The sequence below is a fragment of the Zalophus californianus genome, chromosome 1 (assembly GCF_009762305.2).
Source record: "Zalophus californianus isolate mZalCal1 chromosome 1, mZalCal1.pri.v2, whole genome shotgun sequence".
NCBI classification, from domain to species: Eukaryota; Metazoa; Chordata; class Mammalia; order Carnivora; family Otariidae; genus Zalophus; species Zalophus californianus.
The window spans coordinates 51306118-51326210 of NC_045595.1; the positions used below are offsets into that span (position 1 = coordinate 51306118).

At 46.7% G+C, this 20093-nt stretch overlaps 1 protein-coding gene and 1 pseudogene across 4 annotated transcripts in view; both read left to right on the forward strand.

The window, feature by feature from the left end:
- The first annotated feature begins 1180 nt into the window (after positions 1-1180).
- MTMR14 (myotubularin related protein 14) overlaps positions 1181-20093 on the forward strand; it is a 46248-nt gene continuing 27335 nt past the window's right edge. For 3 of the 4 annotated variants that reach the window (XM_027585232.2, XM_027585235.2, XM_027585234.2), the window contains exons 1-7: positions 1181-1467; positions 3221-3369; positions 8952-9060; positions 16129-16204; positions 16505-16565; positions 18060-18182; positions 19259-19332. In XM_027585232.2, coding sequence (XP_027441033.1) covers positions 1312-1467; positions 3221-3369; positions 8952-9060; positions 16129-16204; positions 16505-16565; positions 18060-18182; positions 19259-19332 — 748 coding nt within the window. In that variant the 5' untranslated portion in view covers positions 1181-1311. The remainder of the gene's footprint in view (positions 1468-3220; positions 3370-8951; positions 9061-16128; positions 16205-16504; positions 16566-18059; positions 18183-19258; positions 19333-20093) is intronic. The other variant, XM_027585233.2, reaches the window with a different exon arrangement.
- LOC113917459 lies at positions 13576-14189 on the forward strand (annotated as a pseudogene).

The following is a 20093-nucleotide window of genomic DNA, read 5'->3' on the forward strand; positions in this document are numbered from 1 at the left end:
CCTTGGGACCAGACTGCCTGCTTCAGGAGGTATTAAATAAAGTTTGTTTTTATCACCTGTTAAAAAGAAACAATAGGCCCCAAATGGAGTCAATTTTGCTAAGCACCATCAAGACTTAAAACCTCACCTAGTTGCAGTTTCAGCCTCTCCCAGGAGTGTAATTTTAAACCCAATTATTCAGGAATTTACTGATCAGCACTAGTGAGGTAATCTGCACTTTAATAAGACCCCCTGTCTGCCCCTAAGGAAAGGTAAACTGATGAATGAGCCAGTCTTTTAACTTCCTTGTCCTACCTTCTGACTATGAAATCCTTCCATTTTTTTTTACAGTTCCCCGGAGGTCCTTTCTATTTGCTACCTTGGATGCTGCTGGGTTCATGAACAGTTGATTAAAGCCAAATTTCCTTGAATTTCTTTTAACACACCTAAATTGTCTTTAAAAAAATCATTTTGTAACACTACTAATCTGTTAGAGATAAATGCTGAAATATTCACAGATGAAATAATGAGATTTGCTTTAAAATTATTCTACTGGCTGGGGTAAAGACTGATTAAACAAGATAGATTGGCATATGTTTATTATTGTTAAAATGGACTAATGGATATATGAGGGGGGTCATTATACTATTCTCTCCACTTCTGTGAATGTTTGAAATGTTCCATTAACAGAAAAATAATGGTGCTTTTCAATCACAGAATTTCAACATAGTTATGACTTCCCTTTCCTTCTTTGATAACACGGGTTGACTATAGGAGCATTATAATCATAGGGACGTTGTGAGGAGTAGTGTAAAAAAAGTGCCTTATGAAACGCTGTTTTATTTTTACTATTACTACTATGATTGCCAACACTAATTAGTTGCCTCCAAGCATTCCTTCCTCCTCTCTCTGTAATGGTTTATTCCACTCTTCCTCCGGTTATTTCCCATAGTTCCTTCCTCCTAGTTCCCGCACTAACACCCCTCCCGCAGCCCCAATGGTTTAGCCCGGCTTCCCCAGGGGAAACCCCGAGGGGCGGAGCAAGAGTTATCTGCGAGTAGCCCCGCTCCCTCTCCCTAGACCTTTTGGATCGCTCCACATTTGGGGTGGGTCGGTAATCACGGGGGCAGGGCGCGAGTCCCGGGCTCCGATTGGTCAGGGCCGAAGTAAACATCCGGCAGGGTGGGGCGGGGCCGGAAGTGGAAAGGGAAGGCGCCTGCTGAGGCTTTTCCGGAGGTTCCGGACTCGGAGTTGGTGCCTCCAGGTGCCATGGGCAGGGCTGAGGCGCGCTGAGGGGGACGCCGGGTGCTGAAGGGGACGCGGGGCTGGGCCATGGCGGGTGCTAGGGCCGCCGCCGCCGCCTCGGGGGGGCCGTCGGCTTCTTCGGGCAACCCGCCGCCGCAGGAGCCGGGGCTTGGGGAGCTGCTGGAGGAGTTCTCCCGGACTCAGTACCGGGCCAAGGACTGCAGCGGGACGGGCGGCTCTAAGGTGAGTTTGGAGGTGTAATGAGCACAAAGAGAACTCCTTGGCTTGAAAAGTTACAGAGGAAAGCGGAGGTCAGGGGTCAGAGGAAAGAGAGGGAAGTTCCCAGGGTCTGGACCCGGAGGGTAAGGGTCGGGTTCAAAAACCGAAAAAGGAAGAACTGGGGTCAGAAGAAGCCAAGGAAGGACGTCCTTTGGTTTGAGACAAGGCGTTTGGAGGTCAGGGATCAGAGCTGAGGGACCATGTTCAGACATTAGAGAGGGAAAGCTGAGGAGGATTCTTCCTGTGCATCAGGTGTGGGTACAAAAGCCTCAGGTTGAGATGATACAAAAAAGTATAGAGGATTGCTCCAAGTCAGAGGTCAGAATGGAACCAAGACATGGGCCGAATGTGTTGCTTCCTTTAAAGCCTTAGCGTAACTTTAGGCCCATCCTTTTACTTCCCCTACAGATAGGAAAACAGCCCACACTCCCTCTATTCCTTTAAAAAGTAAGTTTCAGTTCCTTTTTTCTACCCTTGGGATTCCCTTCAGTCTCCTTATTGCCAGACCTGGAAGGTATCCAGCCTGGTAAGGCCATTCCCGTCCTAGGCACTGTTTGGCAGTCAACTGGGAATCTTGCGGATCCTCCTAGCTCTTATTCCCCATGTGCTTTTGGCAGGTTTAGCATCAGGCTTTCCAGTGGGATTCTGTTCCATTCTGGGCCATGAAACTCTGGTTTGGCTCCAGGGGTATTACTTGCTGGAACATACTGCAGTTGGCATCCTGCTACTCTCTGGAGTAGCCTAGGGAAGACTTAAATAATGATGGGATTTCCCACTCTCCAAACAACCAAGTGGTTTTCAGAGCTTAGCCTGAGGACCACCTGTTTGAGCATTGTCTGGGATCCTTGTTAAAAATAAGGTTCCTTGATCCCATCCAGTTCTACTGAGTCAGAATTTCTGAAGGTGGGAACCTGGAATTTGCATTTTTTAATAGGCTTCTTAATGATACTCATGCATCTTAAAATTTGAGAATTCCTAGTTTAAGCCACTATGAGTTTTCCCATTGGTCTTTTGAGTGGCTGTGGAGGGTCAGTGGTTTGCTGAGCCCCTCTTCCATCTTACACCTCTAAAGATTAGGGTTGTCTTAAGTTAACCTGACTTTCACTGCAGCTGGCCTTAAAGCCTCTCCAGGCTTCCTGATCTCTTGTAGACTTCTCAAGATAATTACACGTCTTATGCCTTTTTTCTAGTGGACCTTTCCCTGAACTGAACTAAGTAAGAGCAATTTTAAGGGGAGCTCATCCTTTTATTTGATAAATAAATAGAGTGTGGGGAGACAGCCTTGTCTGTAGCTTTTACTCATTACACTAACTAGAGTGTCTAGGTACTTGTCTGTGGCTAGAGAATGGGGAGTAATCTGGAGCCAGGGGAAGATAATGGATTAATGTTAAAGTAACCTAGAGCAAGAGTTCTTAATATTTTATGGATTGTGGACCACCTTGAAAATCTAATGAAAATTGTAGCCCTTTCCTTCAAATGCTTAACAGTTTCGCTGCAACATTAAGGGGTTCAGAGACCTCCCAAAACATAACCACATATAGGTTAATGAAGTATACATCTAGGGCCTGTGTCCCAGCAAAGTGTCTCTTCCTGGCATTGAATAATAATCACAGAGGCACATGTCATTCCCAGTGACCTCTGCAGGTCCCGAGCTGCCTAATTCTCATACTCAGAATCCCAGAATCTTCTTTATGCTCAGGTCTCCTCCTCTGTGCAGGTTGAGCGCATTGAGAAGAGATGTCTGGAGCTGTTTGGCCGAGACTACTGTTACAGTGTGATCCAAAATGTGAATGGGGATATCTGTGGCCACTACCCCCAGCACATCGTGTTCCTGGAGTATGAAAGTTCTGAGAAGGAGAAAGACACGTGAGCATCATGTAACTAGAGTGTGCCTGTCTGGGGAGGCTCCGACAGCTCATCTCCAGAGTCAGGAAGTCTGCAACTGGGCGGGGAACTGGGCGGGGTAGGGTAGACTCACTTTCCCCAGGTATGAAACCTTATCGGACTCTTTGTTCCTTTCAGGATTTGGTAAGTTAGATTTGACAAAGTAGCATGGCATAGAATGAGCAGTTGGAAGTCACAATCCTGGACTTTTGTTTCTCCTCCACCCTAGGGCCCACTAACCTAAGACAGCTTACATCACACCTCACCATTCTGAACCTTAGTGTCCTTTTTTAAGAGAATGGGGTGGGAGCTGTGCTGTGTTGTTGACATTCTTAAGAGCACTTAACCATTTATAGGGCTTAAGAGCCTGAGGTCTGGGGTCAGACTGCTTTGAGTTTACGTGCTGGCTGTGTAAGTTACTTGGGCAAATTATGTAATCTCCTTTGTCTCTTGGTTTTCTCATTGGTAAGTTTCTGTCTGTTTAGAAAAGTGGCTAGTGCAATCCCAGATGATAAATGGGGCTATTACAAGCCTGGCATGTTTATTGTAAGAACTAGAAGTAAGAGCTACCATTTATTGAGGGCCTACCAAGGCCCGAGTGCTTTCTCTGGGTAAAAACAGGTCATACACGAGCATATATAAAGGACCCAGCACAGGATACAACCAAAGGTCGCCAGTAAATGGTGGCACTTGTTTGACTCTAATAAATCATGACAGCATGGAGGCTCCAGGAAATGCTTTATGTTGATTTCAGTTTGTTCCCCTAGTCTCCGTGCTTGCTGCTGATTTTAAGAGAATCCAGGAGCTGTTGTCCACAGTATCTGTGAAAGCATGGCCCTGTAGATGCGATGTTATGATGAGTGCAGCAGGCCCTCACTATTGAAGTGTGCCCATCAGGAACCTGCTAGAGACTCTGAATCTCTGGCTCCAGAGCCACTGAATCAAAATCACAGCCTAACACGATGCCCTAGTGATTCATATACACATTAAGGTTTAGGAAGTGCTACTGCAGACAAACCAGGGAGAATGGTTAATTCTGCCTGGAGTGTGTGTGTTTAGGAAGAGCCCGTGGTAGAGGTCCTCTTCAGTGGGAACTGGAAAGATGAGTAGCAGACCTGACATGTCCTAAAAGACCAATTTATATATGGTCTCGATCATATGGGCAAAGAGTGTGGACTTGTGGGTGTTAGTGGTTTTATTGTGCTAGTATCCCCTGAGCACTCATTAAAATCACAGATTTTAGGGTCCCTGAATCAGAATTTCCAGAATCTGCATTCTTTGAGAGCTCTCTAGATGAGTCTTAATATACTGTATAGCCTCAGGAACACTGCTAGAGGCCACAGGGAGCCAGAGAATGCTTTGCAGCAGAGGAATAACCAGGTGAGAGGAGTCTAAGGACTAAGCCTTAGATTCCTTATCTGTAAAATGTAATTTCTCTTAAGTGTGCCATCTCATGAGGTTGTGGTGGGGTTCACTGAGAAAAAGGAAGGTATTAGGAAAACAAATTGTATGTAGATCATAGAAATTATATCATATCCTCAGTCATATAACTTAAGAACTCCAGGGATCTCTGACCCTAAAGATTTGGGTTTTGTTAAGGCTCCATTATATTATGGTTTCTATCTCTTCTTAACTTCTTCCAGAATTAGTTAGGTAGACTCAACATCTAAAAGCCCTTAGCTACAGTTTCTGAACAAGATCTTTTTTTCCTTGCCCTTGCCCTCCCCTCCACCCTCTTCAGTGCTGGCTGATGGTTTTATCTTGGTGCCCCAATGGCATTCTGCTATTAAGCTAAGCTTTAGTCAAGATGGTGCTGCTTCAGCTAGACTGTGAGCGAATCACCTGCACTTTTAGTGACAACACAAAATCTGACTCAGTAGTCTGGAGTGGGGCCCGAGCTTCTGCATTTTCTCACAAGCTCCCAGGTGATGCCACCCCACCCTGCAGTAGAAGTACATTAAGGAACTCTGTCTTGGTTGCCCCACAGCAGCTTTTCCTGGAAGGAAACCAGCGCAGTGCTGATGGCAGTCGAGCCCTTAAAGAAGGGGAAATGAACGTTTGCCGAGGGCCTAATGTTTGCCAGGTGTTAGAGTTTCACGCACTAGCTCCCTCAAGCCTTGCAACTACCCAGTGAAGTAGATGGTATCACTTCCATTGTCCCGGAGAGAAAGTGACAACCCAGGAAAGTAACTTGGCTTTCCCGAAGACCACAGAAGTAGTAAGCAGGGTGGGTTTAAAATCCGGGTCTTTCCTCACTCTGCTCCATGGGTCTCTCTGCCTTTTCTTTCTGTCATCACCACAGTTCTTCCACCAGCAGGGCTGCACCTTCTAGGCCAGGGCCACGGTGGTGTGTTCGTCACCCTAGAGGAGTTACTGAACTTTGTTTTTACTTTTTACTTCTTGTAAGGCCTTGAAGTAACTCTGAGTGGGCAGTGCCTTTCAGTTGAAGAGAAAGGAGTATATGCATGTTTAGGTGGGAAGAAACAGAACTTTTTGCTTCTTTTTATTTTTTTAAGATTTTATTTATTTATTTGACAGAGAGAGACAAGTGAGAGGGAACACAAGCAGGGGGAGTGGGAGAGGGAGTACAGGCTTCCCGCAAAGCAGGGAGCCCGATGTGGGGCTCGATCCCAGAACCCTGGGACCGTGACCTGAGCCGAAGGCAGATGCTTAACAACTGAGCCACCCAGGCGCCCCAAACTTTTTGCTTCTTTACATACCTGGCTTTGGTGTTAATAGGACAGTAATTAGACCACATTACACAGGGTAGAACTGGATTTAGGAAGTGGTTTAGTTCTGTTAATCCACCTCCCCAGTTTAGCCCATCATCTGGGAATAGAAGTCTGGATAGGGATCTCTGAACAGCCAAGACATGTGTTTGTCAACAAGTGTTCATTGAGCTGCTGCCATATGGCAGTCCCCAAGGATCCAGTTGGAAGTCCTACCAGATAAAGTCCCTGCCCTTAGGGTCTTTTGGGTAACACAGACCAATAAAGAAGCAATGACTGTGTAACAAGAACCAGAATTATGGGAAGTACAGATGAGGCACTGGGGGATAGTGGTTAAGTTCTGTACCTAATTCCAACACGGGAGGGACTGAGGGGTCCCCCACACCATCAGTTCTTGGACACGAGCTGGGCGTCCTACGATTCAGCTCAATTCTGACGCTATCTACACAGAGATAGCATCAGATTCCACAGGTTAATAGCTCAGTCCCACAAGACAAACGTAAATACACAAGCCTGCGTTTATTCATTCAAATCTGAGTATCATGTGCCAGACGTAGCTCAGTGCTTAGCACCGTAAGAAAAAGATCTTAAGGCCAAGAGATAATAAAAATAAAAGCAGGAACTATGAGAATGGAAGCTGAATTGGTTCTTTGAGTAGGGGAACTAGCAAAACAAATCACCACCTAGCCTGACCAGAAAAAGTATGCCACTTCTACATTAAAAGACTGCCCACAGCCCCTAAGAGGGAAATACTGGCATGTTTTCCATCTTGGTTTTATGGAGTTTGCCGAATGGAAGCTCTCAGCCTGGGAGAATCACAGTTTGAAGGCATTTAGAACTTGGAGGGAGCTGCTAGTGTGACTAAGTGAGATCCTGTTGTAATAGATGGTGCTGATCAGTTCTGTGAAAATGGCCTGGGGCCACCAAAAGGCAAGAGGAAGACTACTATGGACAGTATTGTATGTGCTGTTTCATATTCTCCTGGCATCTGAGTTGAATTAGGAGATTATTTTGTACTAAGGTGCCTTTTTTTTTATTTTATTTATTTATTTATTTGACAGAGAGATAGAGAGCACAAGTAGGCAGAGAGGGAGGCAGAGGGAGAGGGAGAAGCAGGCTCCCCGCTGAGCAGGGAACCCGATGTGGGGCTCCATCCCAGGACCCTGGGATCATGATCTGAGCCAAAGGCAGCCGCTTAACCAACTGAGCCACCTAGGCGCCCCCTGAGGTGCCTTTTTATTTCATAGAGAAACTGAGTGAGGGGAAGTGGCAGAACTTGGTTTTCAGTGAGCCATGGACTTTCTAGGGCATGGCTGGGTGGCCAGTGCCACCCTGTAGGCACCTTGAAGAAGCACCCCAGCCTCTTCAAGTTTGCCATTCTTGCTGACTCCAAAAAAGAAAAAAAAATGACTACAAAAGTAACATCTTAAATCAGACCTTACAGAAAAACACACCATGGGAAGTGTAAGTTCTATTCTTTCGCCCCCTTGTTCTCTTTCCAAGATCATTAAACTGGTCCAGGTTTTTATTTGAACCCCTCTTTTTAACTTCAGTTTCAGACCCCCACTTGATAGTAGTTAGTAACTGTGGCTTGCGAATATACCTATGAAGACTACTAAGAATTAGCAGTATTTTTAGAAGACTCTTAATCCCACCAGCATCCAGATAGACTTAAAAAGTTAACCACAGATGTGTAGGAGTTGAACTTACTCATTTGGAAAGAGTTATTTGTGTGCATTTGCTGTGCAAGAACACCTGGATGCCCAGAAGGATTAGGATATAGAAGAAATTAAATGCCCTCTAGGACTTGACCTGGAAGCTCAACCTTATAAGGAGGGAACATGAGCGTCTTCCCTCCCTTCTACTCATTTAATCTACATGGTGTCCCACTCTTTTAACTTTCCTGCCTCTCCTTTCTTGTGCAACCAGAAGCTCTGCCTGGCTGATTTGGATTGGTAGGTGAGTCTATAAGAAGAGACCTTGTTTTTAGGGTCTACTGATTTGATTATGGCTTTGACTTGCTGGAGCTCATCTCTAAACCTGACTCTCTGATGTTCTGGAAGTCTCCTTACCAAACCCAATGCAATAACTACTGTATTTCTCCATGCCACAAATAGCTGCTTTTTTACCTCCTTTGCTCCAGCATTCCCTGCCCTGTTTGCTGTTTGGACTGTTAAAAGACAGTTGGAATGTTGATGAAATACCAGAAGCTTATCACCATGTGAAATACGAACCTTCTTAGCCTACCCCCTGAAAGATCACAAAAATGGCCCTGTGATTTCCATAGGGTCCCCGGGACAACTGGTGTCTTACTCTGGTAGTCAAAAAAGGTACACCCCGGACGTAATCAGCATCCAGTTGGCCATGTATATTTCTGTATTTTATGTACCATGTCTTCAAAGTAGCTCACTTGTTTTTTCATTTTAAGGATTCTAAAATCAGGATGACTTAAATTTTATTACCTATAATACAGCATTTTTTTTCTCTTCCTGAAAAGCTTAACATATCCATGATCTAGAATTTAGGGATTAAAGCATTTACTAAATTTCAAATGAGTATTCACGCACACATCTGTAGACTTCACATGGGGTCTTTGTGAACACACACACACACACACACACACACGGGGTCTTTGTGAACACACACACACACACACACACACACACACACACACACTTCACATGGGGTCTTTGTGAACACACACACACACACACACACACACGGGGTCTTTGTGAACACACACACACACACACACACACACACACACACACACACACACACACACACACTGCCCATTTAGAAGCCAGCCTGACCTGACTCTTGCCTGTGCCTTAGGTTTCAGAGCACTGTGCAAGTGAGCAAGTTGCAAGACCTTGTCAACCGTAGCAAGACGGCCAGGTGCAGAGGGCGGTTTGTCTGTCCAGTGATCCTGTTCAAGGGCAAGGTAAGAATACACCATTCCCTTAGACCCTGTTCTGGGGTAACTGGCTGAATGCAAAGTGCATGGTCGACTTGTTCTCAGCATTTGCCAGCCAAATGTTGGGTGATTACTGGGTACCTGGTGCTGTGCAACGCAGGCCAGAGAAACAGACCGATTCTTTTTTTCTTTTTAAAGATTTTATTTATTTGACACAGAGACAGCGAGAGAGGGAACACAAGCAGGGGGAGTGGGAGAGGGAGAAGCAGGCCTCCTGCTGAGCAGGGAGCCCAACGCAGGGCTCGATCCCAGGACCCTGGGATCATAGTGACCTGAGCCAAAGGCAAATGCTTAACAACTGAGCCACCCAGGTGCCCCAGCAACAATCTAATTCTTATACCACCTTCCAAGGGAGTCTATGTAGGGAAGGGATAGTCACACCAAGAGTACCCCACCCTGTGCTTTTTTTTTTTTTTTTAAGATTATTTATTTATTTATTTGTCAGAGAGAGAGAGAGAGCAAGCACAAGCAGGGGGAGCGGCAGGCAGAGGGAGAGGCAGGCCTCCTGCTGAGCAGGGAGCCCAATGTGGGACTCAATCCCAGGACCCTGGGATCATGACCTGAGCTAAAGCACATGCTTAGCTAACTGAGCCACCCAGGCATCCCACCCCACCCTGTGTTCTGGAGCCAGATTGCCTAGGTTCAGATCCTGGCCCTGTTACTTCCTGCCTATACAAGGCCTCAGTGTCCTCCTCTATAAAATGGGGATAATAATCATGCCTACATCAAAGGTTTGTGGACTAGATTAGATCAGGTAAGTTAATACATTGTTGTTTGTTCGTTGTTTCAATCCTATAATTTACTGTTTACTGAATGTATATTAGGTTTCAGGCCTTCAGATACATCAGTGTGTAGACAAAAACCGTTACCCTCATGGAGCTTATACTCTAGTGACGTTCGTTAACTTGGCTCCCCAGTGTGGTCTCATTTACCTATCTTTTTTTTTTTTTTTTTTTTAAAGATTTTATTTATTTATTTGAGAGAGAGAGAATGAGAGATAGAGAGCACGAGAGGGAAGAGGGTCAGAGGGAGAGGCAGACTCCCCGCCGAGCAGGGAGCCCGACATGGGACTCGATCCCGGGACTCCAGGATCATGACCTGAGCTGAAGGCAGTCGCTTAACCAACTGAGCCACCCAGGCACCCTCATTTACCTATCTTTTAATAATCCTTTGATGTAATTGATGTTCCCATTTTGCAGATAAAACGAAGTCATTAAGTAACTTTGCCAAGTTTACCAAAAGAGCTGGGATTTGAAGTGAACCTGGAGTTCCCTCAGGCTACCACACTGAAATCGAGGGTCCTCCAGTGTGGTGTAAGAGAAGCTTGGACAGTGGTGTGGAGTGACTCACGGGTGGCCTCATTAAGTGAGCAGGCCGTGGCTTGAGAGCACTGGAGGAAAAACAGAATGCTAGCTGGCACACAGATGGGAGGGTGCTCCTAGCAGGTGGTGCAACATGGGGAAAGGCATGGAGATAGGAACCAGAGGGGCCAGGGCACTTCCCTGGCTGGTTGGGGAAGGTGCGTGCCAGGTCAGAGGGTGGAAGGGATTGATTGCAGGAGGCTGAATGCTGACCAAGGTGCTTGCATTTGCCAGGAGAGCAGTGTGATTTTTGAGCAGAAATATAGGAGGAAAGTAGCTTTTTCGGGGGGATTAGTCTGGGAGGAGCAGATGAAAGTAGAGAGAGCCTGGAGGAGGAGAAGGGAGCAGATGCAGTCTCTCTCTTCAGTTGGCAGATACATGAGCATGTGGCTTGCAGAATCCAGCTGCGGTTACTCAGTGTGGGTGGTCGAGTGCCTGGGCAGTGAGGAGGCGAGATATGAGGCTTGTTTGGGCCCCTTTGTGCCTGCCTTTTCGTAAAATGGGAGAAGGGCAAATGTGGGGGGGGGGGGAGTTAGGAAAGGGGACTTGAATGAAGGCTTGCTTGGAGAGGTCAATTGTATGGAAAAGCTGATATGGAAGTTCCTGAAGTTGATCATCTTACAGCTTTTTGTCCCCCTCCCCCTTCGGGAAGCTGTCGGGTTCCTGCAAGTTATTGGAACTCCAGTTTAAAGACCACTGCTCTATGGAGCATCGTGCTTGTCACTAGAAATTACATAGGTAATACTCAAACCAGTGTTTGCCAAAGAACAGTAGTTTAAGGATACGCTTGTGAAAAGCATTCCCTTTGTCCGTGAATGAGAAATTCTGCATACCTGAGTTGGCCTGACCACAGGCTCCACATTCATAAAGTCCATTGGTACATGTACATTGATATAACAAAGGCTCTGAGACGTCTTGTAGCAGAGAGACCTGTAGTGAGATGTTTCTCACTGCTTTGTCTGTACATCACGAGGAAGGAACTTTCCTGAATGTGTTTGAGAAGTGCCACACTGAACAGCTGAACAAGTGGGGTTGCTAAATGGCAGATTGTTTGCACTTACAGACTAGGCAGGCCTGTGAAAAAGAGCCCTAAGCCCCCTGATTTCAGAGGAAGACTGGGGAGTTAGAAGGATTATTCTGAGGAGTCTTTGCCATTAATCCTGCTTTCTTTTTACACCTTCTTGTCCAGGCAGTGAGATACCTTTCATACCTTTTGGCTTCCTCTGACACAGTCACTTTTTACCTCCCTATCTCCCTACATGGGCTTCATTCTAATTGCGTGTTTGAATGTCTGTCATTTCCTCTCTGCCGTAATCCCTTTGAGGACAGGGGCCTTGTCTCACTGTTGCCCTCCCAGCACCTAGCGAAGTACCCCCCGGCCTAGGCGTGGAGGCTGAGCTCCTGTTGGATAAAGCAGTAGTGGGCCCTCTGCTAGTGTCTGGGCGACAGAGATGAATAAGGTGGCCCTCGTCCTCGTGAGCGCAGTGAGTGGCAGACAAGTGAACGGACAACCGAGCGGGGGAGTAGGAAAGGTAGGAGAGCATGTTCTCTTGTGAAATGAGGACCTCCTCCTCAGATGTGTGGCACACGGCAGGCGCTTGGTAGCTAGGGCGGTAGTGGCAGTGTTTATTACTAATACTTCAGAGGCAATACCTCTGCTAGGTTGGGGAAGGCAGGTGTGTTAGGAAGTGCTTGCTTCCTTCAAAACTCAGTTCAGTGTGGCTAGTGCAACTGAGGAACAAAGTGTTTGATGTTATTGCAGTTAATTTATAGCTGAAACAACATGGAATTTTTTTGTGAAACACAACCGTATTTGGGGTCAGGACTATTTTCCCCTTTAAATGCTAAAAGTAAAGGGGCACCTGGCTGGCTTAGTCAGTACCCCATGCGATTCTTGACTTCAGAGTCATGAGCTGGAGCCCCACGTTGGGCATAGAGATTACCTAAATTAAAAAAAAAAATTTATTAGTAAAAAAAACAAGGCTAAAAGTAAAGCATTCTAGTAAAATACAGATCGAATTTTAAAGATTTAGTACAAAAAATGTAAAATATTAATGATTTTTAAAGTGGCTATATGTTGACATAATATTTGGGCTATAATTGGGTTAAATAAAATATATTATCCAAAAATTTTTAAAAACTCAGTTCGGGGCGCCTTGGTGGCTCAGTCGTTAAGCGTCTGCCTTCGGCTCAGGTCATGATCTCAGGGTCCTGGGATCGAGCCCCGCCTCGGGCTCCCTGCTCGGCGGGAAGCCTACTTCTCCCTCTCCCACTCCCCCTGCTTGTGTTCACTCTCTCGCTGTCTCTCTCTCTGTCAAATAAATAAATAAAAGCTTAAAAAAAAATAAATAAAATCTTTAAAAAAAAAAAACTCAGTTCAAGCATTCAAGGGTAAGGTATTCTCCCTATGCCATTTTCTTCCCTAACACTTGAATTTGACAAGTCATCTTTCTCTTCGTTTCCTCCCTTAAGAGATGGGGAGTAAAGGTCTGCCACTTTTATCTGTGTGTCAGAGTTGGTTAGTAGATGAGCAAATCCTACAGAGCGATACTCTTCATGTGGAATTAGAGGCCTCTCACAATTAGATAAATGGAGAGCATTCACAGTGCATCCTGCTTTCTCAGTCAAGAGCTAAGCTTAAAGTGCAGAAGTGATAAGGTTATGGTTTGGAGCCATGAGGCTGAGGAACAGGGCTCAGGAGATAGAGTCTGCAGTCCAGTACCGCTTCCACCAGGTACAGCCTGAGGACCTTCCTTCAGAGGAGGATAGTGCCTCACTTGGGGAGTTAGCCAACTTGCCCGTTCTTTTCAATCTGCTGAGTCCTCTGGGCCCGCGTCTCGCTGCCTGACTTACCAAAAGGCAAGGACAGACAGATCTAAGGGATATGAGAGAACTGGGACAGAAAGAGGTGTCTGGACCTAGAAAAGAGTTCAAGAAACAGTCTCAAAACTCAAGCGCCAAAGACAGTGTGTGTCTCTGCTCTGAAAAGATTCAACAACAACAACAACAAAAATGCAAAGAAAAGTGAGATTTGGTATTAGCAACTTAGATGATGGGGGAAGGGTGGGGATGGTAACATGCCAGTCAAACTCAAAGAAGCTTTCCCAGGCGGCTGCCGAAGATGGCAGAGGGGCAGGGCCTGGTGCTCGATGGCAGAGGCTATCTCCTGGGCTGCCGGGCAGCCATTGTGGCCGGCTGGGTGCGGCTAGGCTTGGAGTCGTGCGCTGTGAGGGCATCAACATTCCTGGCAATTTTACAGAAACAAGTTGAAGTAGCTGGCCTTTCTCTGCAAGCGGATGCACACCAACCCATCCTGTGGCCCTTGCCACTTCTGAGTGCCCAGCTGCATCTTTTGGCGGACGGTGCGAGGCCCGCTGCCCCCTCGACCCAGCAGGGCCAGGCTGCCCTGACTGCCTCAAGGGTTCCTGCCACCCTATGACAAGAAAAAGCAGGTGGTGTACTCGCTGCTCCCAAGGTTGTGTCTGAAGCCTACACAAAAGTTTGCTTACCTTGGGTGCCTGGCTCATGAGGTTGGCTGGAAGTACCAGACAGTAGCAGCCAACCCTGGAGGACAAGAGGAAGGAGAAGGCCGAGATCCATTACTTGAAGAAAAAGCTGCTCATGAGGCTACAGAAACAGGCTGAAAAGAACCTGGAGAAGAAAAATGACAAATACTCAGAAGTCTTCAAGACCCACGGACCCCCGGTCTGGGCCCAGTAAAATTGGCTGTTTATTTCTGTGGGAGGGAAGCCCTCAAAACAAGCTGAATGCCCCCTATTTTCTTGCTCCGAGGAATCAGACCTCCCCACTTAACGTGAGAGTTTCTTAGGTGCTAACCCTGGGGATTGACACTTGGCTACTACAGTTTTCCACTTCCCTACTCCCCATTACTGGGGTGGTCCCCTTAGAGCATCTCTTAATGGGGGCTAGAGGTAGGTCCATGGATGGATTTGGGAGAGTCCAGGAACCTCTAAAATGTAAGTTAACTGTGGTGCATACATTTTTTTTCTGGGGATAGTTGATCATTTTCATCAGATTTTCAAAATGCTTTTGGACCCAGAGAAGATTAAGCAGCCCCCACCAGAGTGTATCCTCCTCAGGCCGGCAGGAATGCCTGCTCATGTGCTTCATCACAGACTGCCCGGACAACCTTCCCACGAATCTCCTCTTGTCCTCAGCCCTGAAAAAATACCACACCCTGCCTTAGGTTGTATCCAGGTTGCTTTTCTATTACCTGCCCCCTCCTGCAGGCCTCCACTACCTCAAGAGAGCTGGAAGGTGACCTGGTGATGCCCACCCACACACCTTTCCTGTAGCAACAAAACCTTGTCTCTCCTATTATCTAATAGGTAGAGAAGAAAAAGAAGCCCTCAGGCAGTATTTTGCAGTCTTGCGGGGACCTGCTTTACCTTGCCAGTCTGTGTGACCTATTCAGAAATGAACGTCACCCCTCTCTGTCATGCAGCTGTCCTCTAATATAAACTCCTAGCCACCTCACTGCCACCCCTAGCCTTTAGCTAAACTCTGGGTTAGTTGGCTTACCCATTACCACCTATCTCCCATGTCCCCAACCCAACCGGATCCCATCACGGTTTAATTAAAGATACAGCCTTAAAATTGGATTTTGAAGTTCAGTCCAGTTGCTTGGTTTCTAGGATTCTAGCTCTCAAAGTGATTTTTAAGTAATGAGGAAAAGAGTAAAAAAAAAAAAAGGTAAGCAGTTACAGCTACTACATTTCCTTGGTAAGGAAGAGAGAGATGTAATTTAAAAAAAACCAAACCAAACCACCGAAACGTTTCTCCCTTAATTGACCCACCTGCTTCAGAGGTTGCTCCCCGCCCCCCGTGCTAAACAGTTGCAAGTGATGATAAGCACACAGGCTTTGGAGGTGGGTAGGTCTAGATCAAATCCCAGCTTACCCCTCCTTGCATGACCTTCCGTATCACTTCACCTTCCCGCGCCTTTTATGAAGCAGCGACAGTGCATGCACCCTGCCACGTCTCCTCATGGGCTCACTGAAAATTCAGTGAGAAGGTGGTGTAAATGTTTCAGCGCCACGCCCAGCACGCATACATAGACCATAACATTGAATCTTACACACGTGCACGTGTGACAGCCCCTAAATCTGTCCATTACTCTTAGTAGCACTCTGGTGCCTCTTGTTTGGGAGAGCTGCTCCCTTGCCAGGACGTAGATTAAAAATTCTAGGCATTCTTCAGATTGACTGCTGTGGCCTGGGTGCTGATAAGACTTTGGGGAGTGCTCCTGGACCCAGAAGCTGGGCCTGGAAGACTGCGGAGTCCTAGGCATTCCTTCAACTGTGCACACTCGAGAAAATCATCTTGACCGTTGGCCAGAGTGTACAAACTTGCGGATCTAAATGTACAGCAGAGTGATTATAGTTGTTAATGTTGTATTATATGCTTGAAAGTTGCAAAGAGAGATGGTCTTAAATGTTTTCACCACATAAAAGAAATGGTAATTGTGTGACATGATAGAGCTGTTAGCTGACTCGATGGTGATAATGATTTTACAATCTATAAGTATAGCAAATCAGCATATTGTAAACCTTAAACTTACACAGTATTGTATGTCAATTATATCTCAATAAAGCTGGGAAAAACAAGAACAAAAAACCTAGAAAAGCATCTGAAAATGTTGTTTCTCCTCCAGCACATTTGCAGGTCGGCTACCCTGGCTGGATGGGGGGAGCTATATGGACGCACTGGCTACAACTATATTTTCTCAGGTGAATACTGAGCTACCTCCTCTGACTAAGAACAAGAGCCCAGATGTAGAGGATAGCCACCCACACCGCAGTGGCATGGGTAGAGAGTATGAGCAATCTGGGTGGAGACCAGGGGCCTTCCCTTCACTCAAGGAGATGCTGGGGTAAAGAAGCCTGCCAGGCATAGGGGATATCTGATGCCGAAAGACATGAGGGCTGTCCTTGGGGGTGGTGTCGGAGTGGGGTGGGAGGAGCCTGGTCAGGAAGGCCCTGGGTGGAGCCCTGTGCAACAGCCTTGGTGCTGACAGGTTTCTCTGGCAGGGGGTGCAGATGATGCCTGGGCAGATTCAGAGGACATCACCGAGGAGGACTGCGCTCTTCGGTCAGTGCCAGATTGTTATGGATCTGGGCTTGTATTGGGGATGGGGTATCTGACCAGTGGTGGGCATTTTCATACCGATGGTGTATGTTCATCGCTGGTCCAGGTGAGTGCTTTGGCTCCTTTCCTTCCACGGCTAAGTCCATGCCCCTGAAATAGGGTCATTCAGGTCCATCCCATAGCTTCTCACCAGAGCTGATTTTATCAGCTGTCTGAGCAGTCTGTCTCCCTCCTGGGCAATATCTCAGCCCCAGGGTCTACAGGTCTGAGACAGGGCTCAGACACGTGTGTGTGTTCAAGCCCCGTGGTTTCCAGGGTGTGACCAGGGTGCTGACAGCCAGCCTGCCAGGTGTCACAGCACATCTGGTACCAAGGCACAGGGCAGGGGCTACAGTCCCCATGTGGGAGACCCAGAGACTAGAAGTTACACAGTTCATCAAGTTGTCATCAATGCCATAATAGAGCTTGATACAAAGAATTATTTTAGGCCCCCTTAAAGGGAGGAAATGGGTTGGTTCATGCTCTTCTACCTCCTTTCCAAATGTTTTTAGAAAATGACACCCTAAGATATTTTGGAAAAGCTCCTTTGCATGCATGGCCTGTACCCGTGGGAAGTCTTTAACTGGTGTCAGGCATCTCTGGAATGCACACGAGCACCCTAGTAAGATCAGCTGCCCAAAATCATGGTTTGGTGCATGAAAAGGCATCTCACTATGCCCAGTTCTGCCTGTTAGTTCTGAGAGCAGCAACCCTGGCTTGTGCTCAAGAATGTTTGGCTCTCCCCCTGAGATCAGACGACCTCTGCCTCAGCCAGGCTGTCTTCCATAGCATACACTGTTCTTGGCGAGGACACTGCTGTGGACAGCAAAGCAGTGGGCATTAAAAAATTAATGGTGACTGTCCTCATTCTACTTTTGTCTTTATCTGTATGACCGATCAAAAGACAGCCTGGGGGATTAGGAAAAATTTTATCTCCTTGCTGCTTAGACCTGCTAAGAAGAGGGAATTCACTTGGTAGAATTTCACAATCAGGTGATAAAAGAGCTCTAAAAAGTCCATCTCCAACAAGCATTTCACTCTGTTACATGATGAGCAAATCATATGGCTAAAAATGGTCATAAATGGGAAAAGGGCTGGAGGGAGACAAACTCATGGAAGCTCAGAGACTCTATCAGCCACCAGCTTGCTGCTTTTTAGAACTCAAGAGATTATCTTGAGTCTTTTGGCTTAATGCCAAGCAGGGCCAAAAAGCCCTTTCCCAGTTCTTGGCTGCAAATTGCTCCTCTTTGAAATATGTTCCACAGAGCAGGGTAATCTCTTAGAAAGGCACCTTCCCTGAAGCCAGTTGTCCTGTCTCGGCCCTCCTTCCATCGAATGGAGAAGGGAAACAGAAATTCTTGCCAGTGACATCTATACTTCCTTGAACATGCTCCCTACCCCCCAGACTTCTCTGAATGAGTGTGCAGTACAACTTCTCCCTCCGGCTCTTTGTTTCAGAAGTTCCGACACACATCTTTTTGATAAGGTCAGAGGCTATGACATCAAGCTGCTTCGGTACCTGTCAGTCAAATACATCTGCGACCTGATGGTGGAGAACAAGAAGGTGAAGTTTGGCATGAAGTAAGTACAGGCCACCTCCTGCATTGGTGATATGTTCACCGCTTTTCAGGTCGGTGATGGTATGTAGCAGTTACTAAGGGCTCACTATATGCCAGGCCTCATGCTGAGGGCTTGCTGTACATCTTCTAGCTGTATCTTCAAACATTCTTGCAAGGCAGGTTCTACTATGCCCCTTTTGCAAGTGAGAAACTAAAGCACAGAGAGGTTAAGTAACTTGCTCAAGGTCATGCAGGTAATAACTGAGGGGCCACGAGTCTCTAACCTGCGCTCTGCTGCCTTCTTCTCTTAGAAGCTCTTGAAGGTTTGTCCCTTGGCTCCAAGTTCTGCACCATCTCTGGTAGGTTAGAGTCTCTTTCTAAGTGGAACAACAACAACAAAAATCAGTGTATATGCCCAATTTTTACTTCACATATGGACCAAATCTTGAAATTTGATAAGGCAAAATTTGAAAATAATGGAAGTTGGGTTGAGGTGATGAGATTGTAGAATTCCCCCCCCCCAAAAAATGTTTTATTTTTTCATAATACTGACTTTTACTTATGCGGAGGTTGTCTTAGAAAATAAGACGTACTGAGGCCTTACGGCTCAGCTGTGCACAGACACCTGAATATTCCCTTCTCCCTTCTTCCATCAGAATGTCCAAAGTCTTTCCCTTTCAGATGCCATTTGTCCGCCCTGTTGAGGAGTGTCCTCAGTGAATATTGGAGAAGACAGGAGAGGCTAGAGTCCCCCAGAAGCCGCCTTTGGACAGTGTCTCAGTTACTTGTTCTCATCTCATTCCACCCTCTGGGTCAGGGTGGTCGTGCTGCCTTCATTTGTGGGACTCAGCGGGGAGGTTGTTGCGCTTTTGGATGCTGCAGAATTGGAGAGTAACCTCTCTTGCTTGATAAGTTAGAGTAGGGGGCAGAGAAGTTACATTTCTTAATTGTTCAAGGTCAGCACTGCTGAAGGGAATCATTCCTAAATCTGAAGAGTAGTTTCTTTAGCAAGAGGTTCATTTTACATTGATGTAATACTCATTGGGGAATGGTGCGTATGTGTTGTGATGCCATAACACATTGTGTCCTGTCTTGTAGTGTAACCTCCTCCGAGAAGGTGGACAAAGCCCAGCGCTATGCCGACTTCACTCTCCTCTCCATCCCGTATCCAGGTAGGGAGCTCTTTTCAGTGTCTAGTCAAGAGACAGGTTTCCTAGGACTGGGTGCTCTCGGAGGCCATCTGCAGGCTTCTATACTGAGGTACATAGGTGCTCTAGAGCTTTCCCGGATGATCTTAGGTTTTGTGTTTGTCTTGTTTTAAAGATTTATTTCTTTATTTGAGAGAGAAAGAGAGGGAGAGAGGGGAAACTATGCAGACTCCCTGCTGAGCACTGAGCCCAACATGGTGCTCAGTCTCATGAGCCTGAGATCCTGACCTGAGCTGAAACCAGGAGTCAGATGCTTAACCGACTGAGCCACCCAGGCGCACCGCCATGCCTCCTCTCCCCCACCTCCCATCCCCCCTGCCCGGAGGATCCTATGTTGATCAGCATAGGACACTGTGGGTCTCAGTCTTAAGCTCTCACACTTAGGGTAGGACACTGTCCTGGAAGGCACTTTCCATTCGGGGTCCAGGGATTGACTCCTGGCTCAGGTACTACTACTACAGCCCTGAGCGAGTTACTTCACCTCTCCAAGCCTCAGCTTTTCTCAGGTGTCATTTGGAACTTCGAAAGGCTTAACTCAAGGTTTGTTGTGAAGCTTAGATGAGATCATGTTTGTGAAGGTGCTCTGAGCAGGTAAAACACTGTTTCAGCATAAAACAACATTACCACTACTCTGTGTCAGCAACTAATCATGCTGCGCCGGCCTTTGTGGATTTGAACCTTTGAATGTCTGTCTTGGGGTGATCAGGTTATTTATGGAAATTGCC